Genomic DNA, 24,413 nt, shown 5'->3' on the forward strand with positions numbered 1-24,413 from the left:
AAATTCAATAAGGTAAATAAATAGCGTGTTTTGATATTGCCAAACTATGCTAATACATACATATGCATGCATGAATGACCTGACAAGTTGTATCTTGCGCCAGATTAATTGTGGTCGCAATCTTTGGACCCCAACAGCGGCGATATATTAGTTGCAGTGTAACTCTTTATAATAATTCAAATTGTAAGAACAAAATTGTATACACTATAATTAATTTCATACTTTAGTTAGATGTTATTGAAATACAATTGAGAAACAAGTCAGAAGACACTTCTTTGAAAAAGAAATTGTTTCAAATTTGGATTTTTTATTCATTTCGCTTTGGGAATGATTCATATAACGAACCCATAGATATGCAAGGAAAAGGTCTGGATATATTGTATAAATGCTTACTAAGATTGGGAACAAGGCTCTCTGTGAAGTCAAGTCATGCCCATGTCATCTAAATTGGTCTATCCCTAGATGTAACTTAGTTTTCCTTATATTTACATGTGATTTTTCCCCCTGAAACCTCAAGGAAGGTTTGGTATTTAAAATGAAATGCTGGTCTTCTACCAAGTTTGTTCAAATGTAAACCCTGGTGTCAAAATTTGTCACACCCAGGGGTTAACTTGTGAAATGCTTGAGGTGAGCTACTGTTGACCAACACTCTACATGTATGTTCGGAATACCTTGTGGTGCAGTGTGGGATGTGTGTTGTCAACTTAAAGCTATTCTTGCCTCATTTTCTCATCCAATTTTGTTAAAACTTGGTCAGAACTTTAATAAATTGTACAATAATTAAGTATGAATCTTGCTCATTTGAGTTCTAAAACAACTTCATATGGTCTAGTCTTTAATGAAATTATTACCAATCTAGGGAAACCATTTATGACTCAATCTTGATGAAACTTGGTAAGAATGTTTACCTTAACATTATTTGACTGATTTTGAATCTGGGTCATGTGTGTCCAAAAACTAGGTCACCGAGTCAAATCTTAGATAAACCCCGTTACCACGCTCTGGGCAACTTTAATGACTTACTCTTGATGAAATTTGTAGAGAATTTGTTTCTTTATATTTTTTAGGCTGAATTCAAATATGGGTCATGTGAGTCCAAAAACTAGGTCACCAGATCAAATCATAGAAAAACCTTGAAACCAATGTATATTTTCAACTCAGTCTTGATGAAACTTTGCTATAGTGTTTATTTTTACAATATGAATGCCTTTTTATTGCCCGCCAAAGTAGTAGGGATATAGTTTTTGTATTGTCAGTCTGTCTGTCTGTCACAAAGATTGCAGGGCTATATCTCAGAATTATAATACGATTTTCAAAGTTCCTGAAATATGGGAAAAATCAGGGAATTATGTTTGGTCAGTCTTTCCCGACTTATGATAAGTTATAAGATATGCACATTCTCTTAGTACTGTTGTTCCTGTTACTGTTTAAAAATGTTGAATTATTTAACAATATGTTCCAATTATTGTTGCAAAACAAACATAAAATGAAAATACATGAAAAGGTAGGGAAAGGATGGCTGTGAGGGGAGATGGGAGGACATTACTTTAAAATAACATAAATATAATACATGTTATTGTCTGCAACTGCTATTTATTTAGGGTGTCTTAAACAAGAAACAGGTCGAAATTATGATCCTGGAACTTTTATTTTCTATCAGGGAAACATCAGGGGAAAATCAGGGAATTTTGTTCAAACAAAAAGCTGGGAACCCTGCTAAGCAAATCCGTAACCGGTTAACCTGTTTCGATATTCAAGCAGTTAGCCGTTAACCGACTGTCTTTGTACCACATAAATAAATAAAAAACATTCGAAAAACGTATATGTTTATAAACAATTACATGTACATGCAAATATACCCTGTCTTGTTGATTGTCTTGTAACCTTAACTTTAACCATTTTATCAATTAAATACTGTTTCTTTTCAAATTTTGTCGGTCCTTGAAATTGGGAATTCAAATTCTTCATTTAATATAATACATTTTGAATCTAATTCTTAGTCATTTCCGATAGTCATTTCCGACATTTTTTATATGCTTGTCGTTGAACTGTGATATTGCGTTGTTGTAATATTAGCTTCATGTTATTTACGCATAATTATTGTTCAACATCTTGATAAATAAAAGCTAGTGCAGAATTTGAATTATGTTGTGTTTTATTAACACCCATTATCCTTTAAGAATTACCTGCATTAACAGTTTGCTGATTAATAACAATTGTCAATTAAGAGTAAATATATTTTGCAACGGACAAAGTGGTTTTCAATACCAGTATGTGAATAATTGAAACACAATAAAATGTTAAGTGCTAAACAAACACACTGCAGAGTAGGTGATAATTGCTCATTAATCCGCTGCACCCCGATGGTTTACAACTCTAATCGCTTTTGATCCACAGGGGGGAAATCACGGGGAGGCAATTGCCGATAATTTGCGATCAGGTGCCGATAATTTGCGATCAGATAAGCAGATCAGCCAGAACAGTAAAATAAGTAAAACAAAACTAACAATTTGAGCATTTATTGCGTTCAACAAAAAAATGCGTTTTCTGCAAGAGTAACCGAATATTAATTTTGAAAGCGGTTAACCTCCTTAAGAAACGGATAACCGGTTAACCGATTAACCGTTGCCATCCCTGTTTGCAATACACAAAAACACAATTATCATTATATTTCCCACTCCACCATATTTCTTCCACTTGCGAACGGGGATTGCAAATTGTCATCTGCATGCTGGGATTTTTAGGCTTTGCCATATACACATATTTACACATGGATTCAATTTCTTAATTCAAAGGAAGAAAATGATAACCTGGTTATACAAAATCGCCGTTGCAGTCCTTCTTGTTTGTTTAAATCTGACTCCGAACTGTTGTTTTGTTTTCCCTAAAAAGTTGCGAATTAAACTTGTATATGTACCAAGCCCAGCTTGATTCATACACCAATTGACTTGTCGCTAACCTGCAGGGAACCAATCAAAAGGGGGTTAATTACTCAGCAAGTACAATCATATTTGAAGTTCTGCAAAGTACATAGTCCGCGGATGTTCTATTAATACTTTTTTGGGAAAACATAAAATATCTTATCGGACATTTCGGTCGCAAAATATATATATATATTAGACATACCAATTAAATGTGTATTACAGTTGAATGTAAGGAAGCATCATTCTTAATATAAATAATGATTTTTTATTTTTTTTTATAGATGAACTATATTTTTGATTTACATAATTTGGATATGAAAAGTTTTGTTAGTTTTGTGTAAGTCTTTTGTTCCATTTTGCAATGTTATGGATTGGTGCCTGTTATACATTGGTTCCCAAACAACGTCTATCATCAAACATTACTTAGAACTTCAATTCTTGGTCTTGTCATAAATTGAATATTAAATTGGACCCTCCATTTATGATCATTTGAGTCTCTTTCTTGGAAAACAGGGCTTAAGGCATGTGAGTAAAGAGTCGTCCCAGATAAGCCTGTGTAGTCAGCACATTCTTATCAGGGACGACCTTTTTTCCGCTATTATGGAATTTTTTGTTTTGTTGCCGTGTTTAAAGGACGTTTTTTTATAATGAAAATCCAGTATAGGCGCAAAGTATTGTCCCTGAATAGCCTGTATGGACTTAACAGGCTAATATGGGACAACACTTTACTAACATGCATTAGGCCCAGTTTTCTCAGGACGAGGCTCATTTTCCCACTCCTCCCATATCACGCTGACTTCACCTTATTTTCACTCAAATAGGTTACATCTGAGCAAACTAAGGCAATGTGTAATAGGCAAAAACTTCTCTTTCAAAAATTGACTAAACATACTCAATTATTTTAAAGAATGATGTTCTTTTCAAAATCAGATTTTGGCTTATGTTTATTTGTGTGTATTTATAGAGATGTTTATGTGACTTGCTTTTGACTTTCAGTAACCAGCATGCAAGTTCTTCTGAAGACGTTGCTATGGAAACAAGTATTTGCGAAATTCAGGTTTGTATAATATTATTTATTATTTTTCAAAAAATGTTGTTTATTTTGTACTTTTTCTAACCTTTTTGGTGTCAGCAATTGTCTCTCTAATTTTCATGGATATTAATAAAATTACTCATTACACAAATTAGTTACAACAGAAAACAAATTTGTATACCTGATTGGTGATTATAACCACATGAACAAAGCTTGAGAAGGGGTTCATAATATTGGGGTCACTCAACTGTTTTCAAATTTGTGTAGTGATTACATTAATTATAAAATATATCATAACCATTAAGAGTAGATGTGCAAGACTCTTCTTCCTTAGTTATCTGTATATTTCTGAGTTGTTGCACTAAGAAAGCAAAGCCAAATTGGTGAGGTGTTATAAATCCCCACTCAAATTTGTGACAAATGTGTAGTCTTATTTTCCCTGAAAACAAACACAACTTCAACTGTTTCTTACACTAATTGCTGATTGGACAATAAGTTTTTCTAAAATAAGTATTAATTAATAATTGCGCAGCAACTTCTGGCCAGATTTCAATCAAACTTCATTTGAGATGTGCACTGAACCAATCACTGTTTTTATGAATGTTTGAGAGAATTGTGACTTTCAAATTTCCTGAAATTTCGTATTTATTGCACCATTCTTCATTTCTCATTAACTTCTGGCCAGAACACGATGAATATATTATGGAATATATAAATTAACAGTAGTCAGTATGCGTGTGTTATATTTCTTGAAGTGATTGCATTCCCATTACTTGACATACAAAATCAATTTACACACCTTACCGACATTCTTCTTTCTCTAGCAACAAGGGTTATATTGATAGAAATTCAGCAAAAAATATATACAATTACATTCTTCTGTTCGATACACTGTTCCAGTGTATCTAGACTTTAATTTAAGCTAACAAAAATCACATACTTCATTGGAATTTTACAAAACTAGAGTACTGACAATAATTTGTATAGCAGTAATTTCATATCCATTTATTGATAATTTAATATTTAAAACATTCTAATGAATGCCCTTGGTACAAATTTTGTAGAAATATATATTTTGCAGTATTCATCAATCAGCAGGATATTTGTTAATCCAAATCATTTAATATTGGAGGTAAAATAATTTTTTGTTTTTGATGTAAACATTTTGTCGATTGCAGCTTTTTATGTCCCCCACCACTATAGTGGGGGACATAATGTTTTTGCCCTGTCTGTTGGTTTGTTGCTTTGTTGGTTTGTTTGTTTGCGTCAAACTTTCACATTTTGCCATAACTTTTGCAATATTGAAGATACATGTAGCAACTTCATATTTGGCATGCATGTGTATCTCATGGAGCTGGACATTTTGAGTGGTGAAAGGTCAAGGTTATCCTTCAAGGTCAAAGGTAAAAAAAACAAATCCAAGGGAAGTAATAAAAAATCAAAGTGGCGCAGAAGGGGACATAGTGTTTCTGACAAACGCATTTCTTGTTATTTATGAAACAGCCCTTTGTTGATAAACATTGTTATTCGCATAAAAATGTAATCTTACATTATTGTTCGTAATAAATTGTATAGACTTTTGACTGTTAATGTGTGTTGATTTAAATTGCTTTTCATTTCATTTTGACGTATTGTATTTGTTGATTTTATTGCTAATTCTTTCATTCTTTAGAATTCCATAGAGTTAGACTTTGGTCTCCATTTGCTTTTCATTTCATTCTTCAGAATGCCTTTGAGTTAGACTTGGACTCACGAGTCCTGGATATCCTATCCTCTACAGATGCCTTCTTGAAGTCTCTCTGTAATACAGAGCCAACAAAGCCCAGACTAGAAGAGCTCAGCCAACCCAAACCTGTATCAGAGGCAACATCAGATGAAGCCACTGCTGGCAGTGCTTGTGATGGCTCTGATGCTGACAATGAAAAAATAGAACGAGAAAAGGTCATAGAAACTGTTCACAATTCAGGAGATAATGGTAGTGACTCTGATCAAGTGAGATTGGAGTTGAAGTTAACTGGTACTAAGTCAAATGATTTGCATTCTGAAGCTGCTGTTACAGAAGAGGAACCAATGGATTGTGAAGAAATGATGGATGTTGATGATGAGGAAGATGATGAAGTGATTTTTAATTTGAAAAAGCCTGTAGGAGACACTAGAGTTTTGGAGGAAGTCAAAGAAGAAGTTGAAGAAAATAAAGAGCCTGAAACACAGCAAGAATCTGAGCAGAATAATACTGAAGCTAAACAGAATAAAAATAAAAATGTTCCTGTTGAGTATTTAGTTGAAGCCAAAAGAGAAGTGATTGCAGAAAAGGAGATTGGAAAAACAGTTGTTGAAATTGAACTTAATGTTAAAACAGAGGACCATGAAAATCAACAATGTAAGGAAACAAAGCAAGAAAGCGCAAACAAATCAGAGAAATTGAAGTCAGATGATGCCTCAGACGAGGAAGAATTCATGTCAGCAGACGAAGAAATGGATGTAGATCCAACAACTCCAGCTAAAAAATTGTCAGAACAGGAGCATGGGCCTTCCCCTCCATTGAAAACTCCTCCAAAAATTGGTTACAGCATTGACTTAAATAATTTCAACTTGGATGCTGTTGATCCATTTTCAACTAAGAAAAGTCTGATGAATAGCCCAGATGTAGGAGAGAAAACTAAACCAGCTGCTGAGAAGGTGGCAGGGCATACTAAGCCAGCTACTGAAAATGTGGCAGGCCAGACTAAACCAGCTTATGAAAAAGTTGCAGATAAGGCAAAATCAGAAATTGAAACAAAAAAGCCTCTAATCAGTGTTCCAGAAAAACATATTTCAGAAGAAAATGTTATTGACAAGAATGAAAAAAGCAGTAAAAGGTCTCAAGAGTTGAATAAAGATGCAGCAAAAGTTGTTGATAAAGATGAAAAAGTATCAATTGCTGAAGAAAAACATCAAGAAAATCAGCCAACAGGAAAACCTGTAAATGATGATGAAATGGAGTTACAGCCAGTAAAAGATGCAGAAAAGAAAGCAGAGTTGAGCATTGTCCTAGAAGATGTGAAATCAAATCAGGATAAAAATTGTGTACAAACAGCGCCGGTTGTTCATACCAGCTCACCAGCTATTCCAACAACCAGAGGTGCATATAACTTAGATTTCCTTGATAAATTGGATGAAATTAATCCTTTTCAGTCCAAAGCACAGATGATGAACTCTCCTTTAAATACTAAATCTGGTTCCACACAGGAATCAAGTAAGGATAATCCATTTAAAACAAAGACACAGATAATAAACTCACCCCTCACTTCCAAGAATCCAAGAGTTCCTGTAAACAATACAGACGTTGTTGAACCTAAACTTGAACATTCAGAAAAAGAAAAGTGCAAAGAAACTGATGTTGATAACATTGTACCACAGGAAGATATATGGAAGAGCAAGGTTGATGAAAAAAAAGAATGTGAGAACCCACTGGAAGCTGGTGTGCAAGAAAATCATTCTGAAACTGATTATCAAAAGTTTGGCTCACAGCAATCAGAAAAGCAGCCTGAAAGTGTGGGGATACTTGAGTTGGATAACAATTACATAGATAACATTGACCCATTCAAGCCTTCTAAACAGATGGTTAACTCCCCTGAGGTTAAAGCAAAAACGAATGTGAATGTTGGAACTCAAAAAGAAGAAGTTGATGCCTTTAAGCCAACAAAGCAAGTGGCCAATTCATCGGCTACAATAAATAGGTCAGAAAGCAATGTAAGTGACATAATAGAGGGAATAGATCCTTTAAAGCCTAAAAAGCAGGTGGCAAATTCACAAGTTCCTACATCAAAAGATAAAGTTAAAAACGCAGCCAGTGGAAATGGAAAAGAAATTGATGATTGTCAACCCAAGGCTCAATTTACAAATTCACCTATTTCAAAGGCAGACACTGTTGCAAGGAAGTTAAAGACGGAAAACATGGAAGAAGTCAATCCCTTCCAAACAAAGAAACAGGTTGCTAATTCACCTGTTGCTAATACAAATATTAAAGCAGACAAGAATGAGCCATTAGATTTTGAAGATATCGATCCCTTTAAAACCAAGAGACAGATTGCAAATTCACCTGTTAAGTCAGCGGCTGCAATAGGAAAAACAGAGACTGAACCCATTGAAGAAATTGATCCCTTTAAACCTAAACAGCAAATGCAAAATTCGCCTTTTTCCAAGCCTGCTAAAGTTGAAAAAAGTTCTAAGCAAATAGTCCAAGATGAAACGGACCTTTTTAAACCTAAAAAACAGATTCAAAATTCCCCTGATAAATCATTGTCCAAATCAAATGAAATAGACTTGGATAACCTGGATGAAATCGATCCTTTTAAGCCTAAAAAGCAAATGCAGAATTCACCTGATACAAAATCAAAAGCCCCAGTCAAGGCAGAAGATGCAGTAGATTCGGACACTGTTGATCCATTTAAGCCAAGGAAGCAGTTACAAATGATGAACTCACCCGCCAACAGAAAAGGGAAGGCAACTTTGTCTCAGATAGTTGAACAAGACCATGAGAATTCGAGTTTGGAAACATCACCAGCAGATGTGAAACCTGAGGGTCAAGCTGACAAGGATGTGAACAAAACAGGGGCAGCCAAAGAAAAGCAGGCCCTTAGCCAACCTGCGCTGGATCTATTTAGTGATCTAAACCCACCAGAGTTGAGAAAGAAAGAGAATTTGCAACTGTCAAAGTAAGTACAAAAATGTAATTTTTTATATCAATTTTGTTAGAGATACTGGTTAATTTCGTTAAGTGCTGTGTATAGCTCAGAAAGTCTTTCATGACCTATCAGACTCACAAACTTTGGTATTGTTAATTTATCAACATTCTTTAAATCTTGTAAATGATGGTTGTGGTGTTCTGTAAAAATGAACACTTAAATTAATATATAGTCATGAAGTAAGATGGCACATGAAAACAGCCAGTAGAAAGAACTATTTTTATTTATTTTAAATGAATATTTAATGACTTAAAACTCGTGTTGCCATTGTTAATGTTTACGCTAATTTTACAAAACAGAAGCACACATGAACAGTAGTTTTAAACGCAAAATTTCTTAACTTTTCAGGTTAACAGTTATAGTAAAAACAATATCATCATAACATATATTATGAGAAAGAGCAGAATACACATTTATTTCTAAGATTTAGATTCACATCAACATGTTTATTTGTGCTTGTTTTAAATTAGCTAGGAACCAATATCACATTATATGCCAAAGATGGAAATGTGCGAATAAAAATTTGGAGTATATTAGCTGTGTTCTGGAAAAAACAAACTTAGTGTACTTCACTTTAATGGAATATTTTTTTGTAAGGAAGTCTCGAAGCGGAGAGTGTTGCAGTGTTTCAGATTGGTTCAAGTGTATGTTTTTTTTCATTATAATTGTGGGTCCCGTACTCGGCCCCATTCCCAATGGAAAAAGGTATATATTTTTCCCAAATAGGAACTTAAAATTCCCAATTGAACGTTTCCAAAAAAAATAATAATATTTTTTAAGATCTCAACATTTTGTTCATCTCGTATACAGGTATTGTATATAAGTTCAACCTTATTAAATTATAAAATATAATACAGAAAACACTTTTATACTCAATTTTGAAGCATTTTTTAACAAAACAAAAACAACACCAATGTCCCAATTTTAGTCAAAACGCCTGCAATTTTCCCAATCCAAAGGTACCAGGCCCCATTCCCAAAATAGTAATAAAAACACTGGATTGGCCCTTTGGCTTTTGCCCCATGAAATTTGAAAATGACAGAAGAAATTCAGTGTGCCTACTGGGCGGATTAAAAAAACAACGTTCATCAAACAATGTGACAAGTGCTTTTTTTTAGCAATGTTTCAAGTGTTTTGGATGATCAAATCTAGTATTTTGTTTTTCATATACACCGCTAAGAGTCGAAATTACAAATACAGAGGCTTATGAAAAATCCAAATAAAACAGACGCTTTGGAGGTTATTTTCATGATTCTTTGCGTTTTATCGTTTGCAGTCGTTATTTGCATGTGGTTGCTTATTTAAGAAATAGTTTTCATTGATTTGAGTTTTGGTAGCTATATTTTAAAGGGATTTCGGTGGGATGGATCTTTTCATTCTTGACACATTATACCAAAAAAGATGATTTTTTTTTGGATTTATTAGACTACAATGGAGTTTTGCATTTAAGTATCCGTTAAAGAAATTCTGGAAACCATCTTTACACTGGTTGATGTTACATTCAGTCTAAACTTAAATTCACTGATTGATTGGTTGTTATTATTCAATATGAACGGTGATGTATGCTCTCACATTGCTTCACGTGATTCACACAAGCAGCTATTGAAATCCAGATTTAAATCTACAAGCAAGTCAGGCTAGTAATATGGGAATTGGTACTAGCCCGAGTTAGATTTTACTAGCCCAAACATTTTTGATTAAAATACAGATAAAAATAACATAAAACATCAAAAGAAGCATTCATTTATTCAATCTTTAGAATACAATACGAGGGGTGAAAGCGAAACAGCTCTAAGTGACATTTTTTCACAAAATGACTTTTTTGTATATTTTGCATCGCAACTTCCATGCCCATCATGTATTAAAATATCTTAGTTCCAGGCAATCAAATAAAAAGTAAAATTGAAATTTGTCCTAAAGCTCTAAGTGAAATTTAATAATTTTTTTTGTGCGAAAAGGCTCTATTTGCAGTGAAGTGCTACTTAGAGCTCTTTCGCATTCAGGTTTTTGATGTTAAGATAATTCTAAATGACACTTTTATCAATTATTGAGGAATATATTTACAATAAAAAATATTTTTGTATTTGAAAAACCTCCTGAACAGATAATATTATGTAACTGATGAAAAAATAAGAAAAAATATTGATAAAATTATGCACTTAGACCTTTTTCGACTAAATTTTGTGTATTTTTTTTAATTTTCCTTTATTATTTTGTGTTGTATAACATATTTAATAAACTTTTTGACAACCTTTATAAAAGGATTTTATGGCTATTTAAAATTATATTTTATACATACCTGTCTATACTTAAAACTATAAAGCTAATTGAAAAATTGAAACCTTAATTGCATAAAAGCTAGTTGAATTTAGTATGAATTTCAAGGCGATGTGATCCTTGTTTCACCCTCTTCCTAGTTCTGAATGTAAAACAATTTATTTTGTGACAAAACCATGAAGAGTAAACTCATTAAAGTGTGTTGCGTTAAGAATGTTAAGTTGTGTAAATGTCAGATACTTTTATATATTTATATTTTGCTCTCTCGTGAAAAATGCGTTCAGAATTACCGAGAACCTAGTTAGTTGTATGCATAGACAGTGAAACATATTTATTAACATTTCTCAATAAATAAATAGTAACAAACATGAATGTAAATTAGTTGTTTTTGTGGTATTTACAAACACTAATTTGTAACTGAGGTGAGATGTGAATAAGTTGGTCAATCCATTAACAACTTTTTGGAAAGATGTGGATTTGTAGGAAACTGTGCTCATAACTCTGCTGCTATGATGTAACTTAGACGATTACCATGCTGGTGAATTGTGATGTGGTTGGTTACCATTCTAGTGATATGTTATTTTATTGGTAACTGAGATGGTGAATTGTGGATCACTAGTAAACCATTCTGGTGTGATGTGATTTGGTTGCTTTCTGTGTTTGTGAAATGAGAATCAGTAGGTAACCATTCAAATGTGATGTGATTCGGTTGGTAACTGAGATGGTGAAATGTGAATCAGTAGGTTACCGTTCTGGTGAGATATGATTAGGTTGCTTACTGTGTTGGTGAAATGTGAATACTTAGGTAACCATTCTGGTGTGATGTGATTAGGTTGGTAACTGAGTTGCTGAAATGTGAATCTGTAGGTTACCATTCTGGTGTGATGTGATAAGGTTGCTTACTGTGTTGGTGAAATGAGAATCCGTAGGTAACCATTCTGGTGTGATGTGATTCGGTTGGTAACTGTGTTGGTGAAATGAGAATCCGTTGGTAACCATTCTGGTGTGATGTGATTCGGTTGGTAACTGAGATGGTGAAATGTGAATCAGTAGGTAACCATTCTGGTGTGACGTGATTTGGTTGCTTACTGTGTTGGTGAAATGAGAATCCGTAGGTAACCATTCTGGTGTGATGTGATTTGGTTAGTAACTGAGATGGTGAAATGTGAATCCTTAGGTAACCATTCTGGTGTGATGTGATTTGGTTGCTTACTGTGTTGGTAAAATCAGAATCCGTAGGTAACCATTCTGGTGTGATTAGATTCGGTTGGTAACTGAGATGGTGAAATGTGAATCAGAAGGTAACCATTCTGGTGTGATGTGATTGGGTTGCTTACTGTGTTTGTGAAAGGAGAATCCATAGGTAACAATTCTGGTGTGATGTGATTTGGTTGGTAACTTAAAAAAATGTGAATCAATAGGTTACCATTCTGGTGTGATGTGATTCAGTTGGTAACTGATCTGGGTAATTGTGAATCAGTAGGTAACCATTTTGGTGTGATGTGATTCGGTTGGTAACTCTGCTAAGGGATAATCATCAGTTAGTTTCATTCTGGTGTGATGTGATTTGCTTGGTATCGGTTCCAGTGGATGTAAATCAGCAGGTTACAATTCTGATGAGATGTAATCAAACAATTGAATGATGTCAATTTGTGCAAATTACAATATTTTGTAAATTTGCTAATTATTGCCTTATAACAGTTCAGTTACCTATCTAAGTTGCAATGCCCCTTCTAAAAATACTAGGTGTGTTATGTATTATACAATGTACAACACCATGCTAATACTTATTATTGTAAATCTTTAAAAATATAAAGTTGTAAATAACTTTCCCATAACGTTCATTGTTTAATGGACATGACTGCCTACAAAATAAGTCCAAATCTGCCAAAGTATTAATTAATATAACAAATATGATAGAATATAGCATAATGATGGATAAATCAACATTGAATTACAATATGTGTTTCGAGAAGGAATGAAAAAATTAAGGTTCAATCAAGTTTGTTGATACAATTCACTTTTTCTAACATGTTACTGATTGTTGGAAACACACACAACATCTACTATACTTTCGTCAAAGTGTATCTCGTTATTGTTTTTGTAAAACAGTACAATATAAAAAAAAAACATTCAGTGTTTTGGGACATTTGATTACAAACAATTGCAAAAAAAAGGATTTAGAATAAAATAAGATAAATTGTCAATTTGACCTTTCAAACACTATTAAATGATATAAGAACAGTATTTCTATGCTATCTGTTTAAAGCAAAATGGTTCTAAGTAACAATATTTCTAAATATATTTAAAAATACTCATATTAAGAATGTTAAGAGTATTTAATTTAAAAAATATGCAATAAAGTGAGAATTTCCAATACTTTTCAATTCACTTTATGTCACTTAGAACTTTTCGTTCTGAAAAATAAGTTGAAAAAAATATTTTTTCAGTGCGAAAAGGTTCTAAGTGCCATTTTTTGCATTTTATGTATAATATTCTTAGTTTCAAAATGTAGAAAGTATTGCATATGAAATAAATCCTGTAAATTGATCATTAAACGTTGTTTTAAAATCACTTAGAACTTTTTCGCTCTTAACTTTAAGTAAAAAAAAATTGAAATTTTAGTGTGAAAAAGGTCTAAGTGACATTTTTTCAAATAACTTCTTTATTTGTGAAAATACAAACATGTTTACAAAAATTGTGATTATAGCAGACTATTCTCAATATAACTTTAAATTTTAAAGACTTCATTGTTTTAATTGTTCTTCTGATACAGTTTAAACCTAATCTCCTGAACATTTTTGAAAAATGCACTTAAAGCTGTTTCGCTTTCACCCCTCCATACAACAGTTACTATCTTCCTCGTCATCTGAGCCAGCCTCTCTCGAATCCTGAAATAAGCAGAAATTAATTTCACACAAGGATTTCTATCAAATCACAATTATAAATATATACATAAAGTGTAGGTAAAAAATTAGCAGAACTGTATCCCATATATTCATGTGAAAGAGAGAGCAAACCTGAACCACCAGAAAATATATAAGCAATTAAGTGCCAGGTTATTCTACAAAAACCCAGTTGACAAATGCGTCAATCACAGTTACCTCAGATTCGCATTCCTCAATGTCAGAGGTCTCAACCTGGGGCTGCCCCTCCACGGTTTAGCACCCGCGACGTACTTCAATGACAACTGTTTGGCCATCACTCTCTGTGTCCCAAACACAACGCAATACATTTATTTTACACAATAGTAATCCGGGAACCACAAAACCATGCACTTTATGCGCAGTAATCCAATTATCGTCTGATTGCGCAGCACCTGCGCTCAATGTGTTAAAGACATAAGCGACAATTTATATAAGCGGCTAAAAACTTTGTTTACAAATATTAAAAACGAAAGTGGAACTGGTTTTCTGTTTTCTGAATTTTACAAGCACGTCGGGCTTGTAATATTGGATTTCCTACAAGCTCAAAAGAAAAAAAACTAGTTTTTTGCTGTCTGACTAGTGCCAATTTCGACGACTGCACATGAAAATACCCCGTTCGAAAACTTTAACATTGGCCATAACTTTTTCAATATTGAATATAGCAACTTGATATTTGGCATGCATATGTATCTCATGAAGCTGCACATTTTGAGTGGTGAAAGTCAAGGTCATCCTTCAAGGTCAACAGTAAAAAAATACAATCATAGGGAAGTAATAAGCTTTAAAAGGGAGATAATTTCTAAACCTGCCAAATGATATATTGAAATTTTATTTCAAAGCGGCGCAATAGGGGGCATTGTGTTCTGACAAACACATCTCTTGTATTAGTTTTCTTTTAATTTAACAATAACACAACTGAAAGATTTTTCATGATTTAGGAAATATGTCCTGGAAAAAGATGACCATTCAGGACACCTGTCGTAAGGAAAGTGGGGCCAATCTGAAACACTGTAGTCCTTGATTAGCCTTAGGACTGCACAGGCTAATGTGGGACAACACTTTTAGCTCATGTGTTTAGCCTGTTTTCCCAGAGCATGGCTCATGTGTGCTGTTTGTATATTTTTGATGCACTTTGTTTTCTTGTGCAGTAAAGTGAGCCTGCTGGAAGGGGACGAGGACACATTTGAGGTTCATGGGGTCACAAGAAGGGGTCAATCAGGGGCCATGACAGAGTACTGGGGAGATGTGGAGGACGCACAGTTTGTACCAGCCTCTGAAGGTAGGGGGAGGTTTGAGGGGTTATGGGTACACACAAACGGGTCAATAAGGAGTCACAGGGTCACACATAGGGGTCAGTCAAGGGTAATGGGGACACGAAGGGGTCAATCAGGGTTCATGATGACTGATAATTTGCATTTATCAAGCTTGTAGGCAATTATAAAAACGTTTTCATGCCCCGGGATCGAATGTTTGGGGGTATATTGTTTTTGGCCTGTCTGTCTGTCATTCTGTCCCAAAAATTTAACCTTGCTCATAAAATGAAAACTCTTGGGTCTATGTTCTTCAAACTTCACATGTGCATGCATCTCATTAAGATCTAAAATCAAACATGGTTTGAGGTCACTAGGTCAAAGGTCATGGTCTTTGTGACCTTGACATTCAAATTATAACCTTGTTTCCAAAATAGCTGCCGTTCGGCTTCAAAGCGCAGTTGGGGGTATTGTGTTCCACAAACACAGCTCTTGTTTGCATAATACATTGTTTATGAAAATAGGGCTTAATGCATGTGTGTAAAGCGCTTATTGCACAGACTTATATGGGACGACACCCTTCCCCTTTATTGTATTGTTCGTTTAAAGGAAATCTATTCTTAACTAGAAATGGCGCGGCAGAGGCCGACGCGTATCCCCACGCCGCATGTTTGACCCAAGGGCGCCCCAGGGTTGATCATGGGGCCATGCATAGTTGAGATTGACTGTATTGTCATAAGAGAAGTTCAGTATCAATTAGAAGTGAATGGGTGTAAAAATAAAGAAGTTATAGTAAAAGGCAATTTTGGGAGGGTGTGGCCTATGTGGGCGGGGTGCCCCAGGGTTGGTAATGGGGCCATGCATAGTTGAGATTGACCGTATTGTCATAAGAGAGGTTCAGTATCAATTTGAAGTGAATCAGTGTATTAATGAAGAAATTATAGTAAAAGGCAATTTTGGGCGGGTGTGGTCTATGTGGGCGTGGCGCCCCAGGGTTGGCAACGGGGCCATGCATAGTTGAGTTTGACCGTTTTGTCATAAGAGAGGTTCAGTATCAATTTGAAGTGAATCAGTGTAGAAATGAAGAAGTTAATGTAAAATAACCTAAATTTTTTTAATAGTAAATGGATTTTTTTGGTGGGTGTGGCCTATGTGGGCGGGCGCCCCAGGGTTGGGATTGGGGCCATGCATAGTTGAGATTGACCCTAATGTCATAACAAAAGTTCAGTATCAATTTGAAGTGAATCCGTGTAGAAATGAAAAAATTATAGTAAATGGAAATTTTTGGTGGGTGTGGCCTATGTGGGCGGGGCGCCCCAGGGTTGGGAATGGGGCCATGCATGGTTGAGATTGACCGTATTGTCATAGGTGAGGTCCAGTATCAATTTGAAGTGAATCGGTGTAGAAATAAAGAAGTAAATGTAAAATAACCTAAAAAAATGAGTGATAATTTCTGACGCGGCCCCACCCCAACCCCTATAACTTTTGACCCAGGGGTCAGATCAAAATTCCAAATAGTGCACCGTCGCACATATGCTCATAGCTACCATGTGTGTAAATTTCAAGGTTCTAGTGCTTTTAGTGTAGGAGGAGATAGTGGCCAGGACGGACGGACAGACGGACGGACAGACGGACGGACGGACGGCGGAGATCACCACAATATCCCCACCTTTTTTTCAAAAAGCGTGGGGATAATAAAAATCCAGTATGTAGGTGGAAAGTGTCGTCCCTGATAAGCATGCACAGATCGGACTTGATATGCTAATCTGGGATGAGACTTTCTGCACATGCTTTATGCTCAGTTTTTCAAGGAGGAGTCTCAATGCACAGGCCTACTGTAGGCTCAGATCTAACCCCGCCAATTTGTGTTCCAGTATTCAACGACCCCGCAGCCTGGGACATGCTGGAGAAGATTGGAAACAACGCTTCAAAAGAAGTATTTCAAAGTTATAAATAAAAGGGTGTATTATTAGACTAAATAGTTTATTTGGAATACGGTGTTGGTTTATGGACAAGCTGTACTTGAAATTTGATGAAAGACCGAGTTCTACAGATTGTGATTGTACTTGTTTGTTTTCAAGACGGAGTCTGCCCTGTCCCGGATGTCGCTGTATGTAAAGTTTGACCCCCTGGTGGATCCTGCACCCTCCAGCTACATCAGTAAGTGCTGCCACCTGGATCAGCGGCACCACGCTGAATGCATATGCGTAAAGTTTCCACCATTTTGGGAATGGGGCAGGGTCCCTTTGGATTAGGAAAAATTGCTGAATTTTTACTAAAATTGGGAAATTAGGGATGTTGTTGTTTTGCTAAAAGAGCTTCAAAATTGAGAATACATGTGTTTTCAGTATTTTATTTACTATGATTGAACTTATAGGGATGGGAGATGAACAAAATATTGAGATCTTAAGAAATTTTTTGATATTTTTTTGGGATATTTTAGCTCACATTTGGGAAAAATATATCCTTTTTCCTATTGTGAATGGGGCCGATTAACGGACCCGATTTTGAATGAAAAAAACCCACTGGAAAGCCTTTGCAGACTGCACAGGCTTATTTAAGGCAACACTTCATGCACCTGCATTAATCCCAATTTTCTCAGAGAGTGACTTAGTAGTGCCTTGGAACAGGGCAAATATGGCCAAAACACAATGTTCTTATGATACGCATGTTTCCATGTTCTGTGGTGAATTAAACTTTATAATTGAGCCACGCTCTTGGAAAATGCGGCTTAATGTCCACGCGTTAAGTGCTGTCCAGGATTAGATTATGGTATTGGTTTAAAGAAAGTCTCAATCTAGCGAAAATCCAGTTTAGGTGGGTCTTCTCAGATAAGCCTGTGCTAAACACAAAGGCTAATCTGGGATGACACTTTATGCACATGCATTAATTTCAGTTTTCCTTGACGTGGCTCAATTATATTGTTTTGTGGGCATAGTATGGTTAAATTTTAGATCAATGTTTGCATGGATTATTTAATTGTGCAGATTATTTGGAGTCAGTTATTGTTGACCGTTACACAAAATGAGCTGTAGTACTCAATATTACTTTTTTTTTTAAATTGTGATGTTACTTCATTCTGATTATTATTATGTTTTTCTAGATTAAAATGACATATGGCGTATACCATTATACCTTCTTGATTTTATACATGCTAAATTGCTAATGATTCTTTTTTATACTGTTAATCTCTTTGTAAAAACAAGCAGGCAATATTTTGTGATGTTTCCAGTCTGTCATTTCTTCAGTTCGTCTGTCCATCTGTATGTCACAAAACTTGCATGGCTTAATCTCAGAAACTATATAAGATATCAACATGAAACTTCATAGGTGTATAGATATCAATGAGGAGAAGTGCCATGCACAAGAACCATAACCATACACTTTCTATAATAATAGTTATTGCCCTTTGTTGTTTTTGAATGTGAAAATGTTCATGGCTAAATCTCAGATACGCTACAAGATTTCAATATAAACTGTATGAGTGAATAGATATCAATGAGGAGTTGCAAGGCATAAAAACAATTCCTTTACTAAATATATATTTTAGGATTATAATATACATGTATAGCAAATGATTTGCACCCATCCATTAACAAACTTTATTTGGCGGTTGGTATTAGTTCAAATAATTTGCTTGTGGTATATTAACATACAAAATGGTATTCTATTCATTTTTGGTAATTAAACAGATATTTCATTGGTATTTTGGAACAGTTAAATTATTTTCCCACAGTGTAGAGGCCTTATGGCCTCAGAGCAACAGTGCAAAATATTCTCATCTGCTTTTAATTTTTTTTTGAACTGTTCCAAACTGTAAATTTTTATTCATTTGTTGAATCAGCAAACTATTTATTTTATGCTTTCCGGTGGTTTATAGAGAAATATCAGTGAATTAAAACTGATAATTTCACTGTTTCAAACAATGAAAACTATCAGTGAAAATTATCGATAATTTTCACTGTTTATGTTAAATGAAGTCATTTTTTTGACGAAATGACGTCATTTTCCCAACGAAATTCTTTAGTTAAACTCTTTAACAATGTATATAAACTGTGAAATAAAGCATAAAATAAAAAGAAAATTTGTTGGGTTCGGTGGATTATCGATTTTAATTCACTCGTGATCATATAAAATATATATGGGCCACTTGTGAAAATATTATTTTCTATGATCACTCATGATTTAAAATCGATAATCCACCGAATCGAACAAATGTCCTCTATATATTTTACAGCATGTGCCTTTTGGATTGGGAAAAATGGCTTGATAAACAATGGAAATGGGAATAATTAAACATTAATACGGTGATAAATAACAGTATTTCAATTCTCTGATTATACTCCTTTAATTGACGTTTTGGCATAATGCCTTTATCAAAACAATGGAAATTATATGTTAACAACATGTTTACGTCTTTTGACTGCACAATTTAAATAACAAAGAAAATGTTTTTAAACGTCAAATGATGTTGTACATAATAACGTCATAACTGACGTTATATAAAATGGCGCCAAAAAATGTAAAAATTTGCCAAAAATGAAATGACTTTAAACACTTACATATTTTGTCTAAATCTTATGTCAAATGTGTACTTTATATATTTAATAAATTGATATTTTACAATAAAATAATCCGCCTAAATAGGCTTTTTCAAAGTTTGTTTTAACAAATTAACTACATTTTCTTTCTATTTCTCAACACAAATGAATGTGTTGAGAAATGGAAAGAAAATGTAGTTAATTTGTTAAAACAAACTTTGAAAAAGCCTTTTTAGGCGAAATATATCAGAAAAGAGTGGAACTTGTTCTGTTTAAATTTATATTTATCCCTACTGGATACAAAACTGAGTAATAAAATAATAATCATCATATATAATTATAATTTACGTAAACTTGTTATCAAAAATTAAATAGGTTAAACTTATTTAATGAATTTTAATTATTTCTATCCATATCTACGTAAAATATAATATTATTATAATGATATTTGATTAAATAATCATATATTCTTGCTATTCTATCATATACACATTATGGATAAGATAAATTGCATAAAGTACTATTATTTTTACATTCATTTATGTTGATGATTAATAAAAATGTTTTTACATATATTCTTTACTAGATAGTTCTCCGTAGCAGGACATCAAAATGATTTTTTGTATTAAGTCCATTTGGTGATTGTGTTTCAAACTTCTTTAAGAATTCCAATTCCTTAATAAGTCTGTAATAACGGGAACTGTCTCTTATATGTGATAGCACTGATACACCCATGTCCTGCACTCTGTGGCCAGCACCATTGAAATGTTGTGAGATTGGTTTATCTCTTCGTAGCCGCACGTCAGCCTCGTGTTCTTTGGCACCTTCCTTTAACGATCTGCTTGTCTCTCCGACGTATACCATCTTTTGGCATTTGATGCAAAATATACCATACACCAAGTTATAAATGTGACAGTTCTGTTTTATTGCTTCATTTGGAATTTCACTTTTTGGGTTGTTATGAAAACCTCTTTTCAACATTTTACAGACTATACAATTAGTCTTGCATGATTTTGGTATTTGTTGAAACCACTTGTTTATTTCTTAATTTGTTTTTCCATGAACTAAAATGTCACCGATCTCGTCTGTATGCAACTATTGGTACCTCTGGGAATACATTTTTCATTCTGTCTGATTTATATAGTTTGTTGGTATGTTTTTTCGAATTATTGAGTGGATATTTGGAAGGTTGTTGGAATAAGTTATAGCTACTGGTACTCTCTTGTTGGCTGTTTTATTTGTTTCTTTCTTCTTAAGTAAGTCTTTCCTATTTAAATTATCAACTCTGGATAATTCATGGTTTACAAATTTATTTGGATATCCTCTTTTCTGTAGATTTTGTTTTAGTTCTTTTTTTCGATGTCGGTATTTGTTTTCATCAGAACATATTCTTTTTAAACGTATTCCTAGTCCATAGGGTATTGCTTTTTTCACATTTGTTTGATGGTCTGAGTCATATTGGACAAATTGATGTTTATCGGTTGGTTTTCAGAATAAGTCCGTTGTTATTTTATTATCTTCTAGTTGAATTTTTGTGTCTAAGAAGTCTATAATAAAATAACAACGGATTTATTCTCAAAACCAACCGATAAACATCAATTTGTCCAATATGACTCAGACCATCCAACAAATGTGAAAAAGGCAATACCCTATGGACTAGGAATACGTTTAAAAAGAATATGTTCTGACGAAAACAAATACCGACATCGAAAAAAAGAACTAAAACAAAATCTACAGAAAAGAGGATATCCAAATAAATTTGTAAACCATGAATTATCCAGAGTTGATAATTTAAATAGGAAAGACTTACTTAAGAAAAAAGAAACAAATAAAACAGCCAACAAGAGAGAACCACTAGCTATAACTTATTCCAACAACCTTCCAAATATCCACTCAATAATTCGAAAACATACCGACAAACAATATAAATCAGACAGAATGAAAAATGTATTCCCAGAGGTACCAATAGTCGCATACAGATGAGATAGGAATATTGGTGACATTTTAGTTCATGGAGAAACAAATAAAGAAATAAACAAGCGGTTTCAACAAATACCAAAATCATGCAAGACTTATTGTATAGTCTGTAAAATGTTGAAAAGAGGTTTTCATAACAACCCAAAAAGTGAAATTCCAAATGAAGCAATAAAACAGAACTGTTACATTTATAACTTGGTGTACGGTATATTTTGTATCAAATGCCAAAAGATGGTATACTTCGGAGAGACAAGCAGATCGTTAAAGGAAGGTGCCAAAGAACAGAAGGCTGACGTGCGGCTACAAAGATTTTAAACCAATCTCACAACATTTCAATGGTGCTGGCCACAGAGTGCAGGACATGGGTGTATCAGTGCTATCAAAAATAAGAGACAGTTCCCGTTATTACAGACTTATTAAGGAATTGGAATTCATAAAGAAGTTTGAAACACAATCACCAAATGGACTTAATACAAAAAATCAACTTGATGTCCTGCTACAGGAAACTATCTAGTAAAGAATATATGTAAAAAACATTTTTATTAATCATCAACATAAATGAATGTAAAAATAATAGTACTTTATGCAATTTATCTTATCCATAATGTGCATATGATAGAATAGCAAGAATATATGATTATTTAATCAAATATCATTATAATATTTTACGTAGATATGGATAGAAATAATTAAATTCATTAAATAAGTTTAACCTATTTAATTTTTGATAACAAGTTTACGTAAATTATAATTAAATATGATGATGATTATTGTATTGTAAAATATCAATTTATTAAATATATAAAGCACACATTTGACGTAAGATTGAGACAAAATATGTAAGTGTTTAAAGTCATTTCATTTTTGGCGAATTTTTACATTTTTTGTCGCCATTTTACATGTATATAACGTCAGTTATGACGTCATCATGTACAACGTCATTTGACGTTTAAAAACATTTTCTTTGTTATTTAAATTGTGCAGTCACAAGATGTAAACATGTTAACATATAATTTCCATTGTTTTGAAAAAAGGCATAATGCAGAAACGTCAATTAAAGGAGTATAATCAGAGAGTTATAATAATTTAATATCCCTTAGGATAATTCAACTGAACTTATAGTATTTCAATTGTATATAAGTGCAGGTTTAACTGCATTTTTTTCAATTCATTTTATAAAGTGCTACAAAATAAACCACTTATTTAGTTTATTGGAAAAGTTTAGCATCCTTTTTTGGGAAATTTTGGTCAGATATTTAGGGAAAATGTTACTTTTTGCCTTTGGGAAACAGCCTGTAAGAGGCTGTATTATTTGGCAAAAAAATCACTGTGAATGTATGTTTTAATGCCAATACTTATTAAAGCAGTCTTATGTTTGATGTTTAGATCCAAGAAGAATCAGCATTCGAGCCTCTCAGTTGGAAAAAGTGAAAGAATAGTAAGAAGAAGTTGTGAGATCTCAATGGTTCATGTATTTTAAATGTGTCTAAAACTGAGCCACGCTCTGACAACCAGGCTTAATGCATGCGTGTAATGTATCTTCCCAGATAAACCAGTGCAGTCAGCACAGTATAATCAGGGACTACACTTTCTTCTTAGACTGAATTTTCATTTAGAAGAGTCTTTAGTTAAAAGTAAAAGTCTTCCTTGATTATCCTGTGCTGACTGCACGTGCTGGGCAGACACTTCACACATATACATTAAGCACGTTTTTTCAAGAGACCAACTCAGTTATATTATGCACCAATCAAACTGGTAAGTTGTTTTATTTGGAATGACAATTTGTTATTTTGTGGATATTGCAATTTTAATTGTTATCATTTTCATTTGGTTATTTTTTTTTAACATGTTATAATACAATCAAAACTATGGTATTTCTCAAGTGGTGTGCATTGCCAAACTTGTGCACTATAGTCAGTGGAAATATATTTAATAAAATAATAGTTGTGGGTAGTGCTCGTTTTTTTAATTCCAAAATGAAGACCCGTATTTTGTATTTATACCCCCACAAAAGAAGTTTAGGGGTGTATATAGGAGTGAGCTTGTCGGTCGGTCCGTATTCAGTGTCCACTCTGTAATTCAAGTTATTTTTATCCGATGTTCACCAAACTTGATCAGTTTTTGTATAATTAAATAATTGTTGCAGATCACACAGGCTGGTCTGGCACAACACTTTCTGCCCAAATTTTTTTTCTCTAAGAAGTGACTTCCTTTAAACCAAAAATAACATAAAAGTGGAAAGTGTTGTCCCTGATTTGCGAACTGGACAGGTTAATTTGGGATGACACTTAACTCATTATACCCCCACTAAACAAAGTTTAGGGGGGGATATAGGAGTGAGCTTGTCTGTCGGTTGGTCTGTCTGTTGGTTGGTCCGTGTCAGCTCTCTAATTCATGTAGTTTTCATCCGATCTTCACCAAACTTGGTCAGAAGTTGTATCTACATGATGTCTAGGCCAAGTTCAAATATTGCCGAGTAAAAAACTAGGTCACGGGATCACTTAGTGCGTTTTAAACATTCAGCATGTTGTCCGCTCTCTAATTCAAGTAGTTTTCATCAGAGCTTCACCAAACTTAGTCAGAAGTTGTATCTAGATGATGTCTAGGCCAAGTTCGAACATGGGTCATGGCAGGTCAAAAACTAGGTCACGGGGTCATTTAGTGCATTTTAAACATTGAGCATGGTGTCCACTCTCTAATTCAAGTAGTTTTCATCAGATCTTCACCAAACTTGGTCAGAAGTTGTATCTAGATGAT

At 33.9% G+C, this 24,413-nt stretch overlaps 1 protein-coding gene across 2 annotated transcripts in view; it reads left to right on the forward strand.

Annotated features, from left to right (window-relative positions):
• Positions 1–24,413, forward strand: part of LOC127842811 (titin homolog) — a 112,233-nt gene that overhangs the window by 52,802 nt on the left and 35,018 nt on the right. For both annotated transcript variants that reach the window (XM_052372558.1, XM_052372557.1), the window contains exons 5-10: positions 3,921–3,981; positions 5,683–8,654; positions 15,037–15,167; positions 17,013–17,074; positions 17,220–17,298; positions 23,043–23,094. In XM_052372558.1, coding sequence (XP_052228518.1) covers positions 3,921–3,981; positions 5,683–8,654; positions 15,037–15,167; positions 17,013–17,074; positions 17,220–17,298; positions 23,043–23,094 — 3,357 coding nt within the window. The remainder of the gene's footprint in view (positions 1–3,920; positions 3,982–5,682; positions 8,655–15,036; positions 15,168–17,012; positions 17,075–17,219; positions 17,299–23,042; positions 23,095–24,413) is intronic.

This window comes from Dreissena polymorpha, chromosome 8 (assembly GCF_020536995.1).
Source record: "Dreissena polymorpha isolate Duluth1 chromosome 8, UMN_Dpol_1.0, whole genome shotgun sequence".
Lineage (NCBI taxonomy): Eukaryota > Metazoa > Mollusca > Bivalvia > Myida > Dreissenidae > Dreissena > Dreissena polymorpha.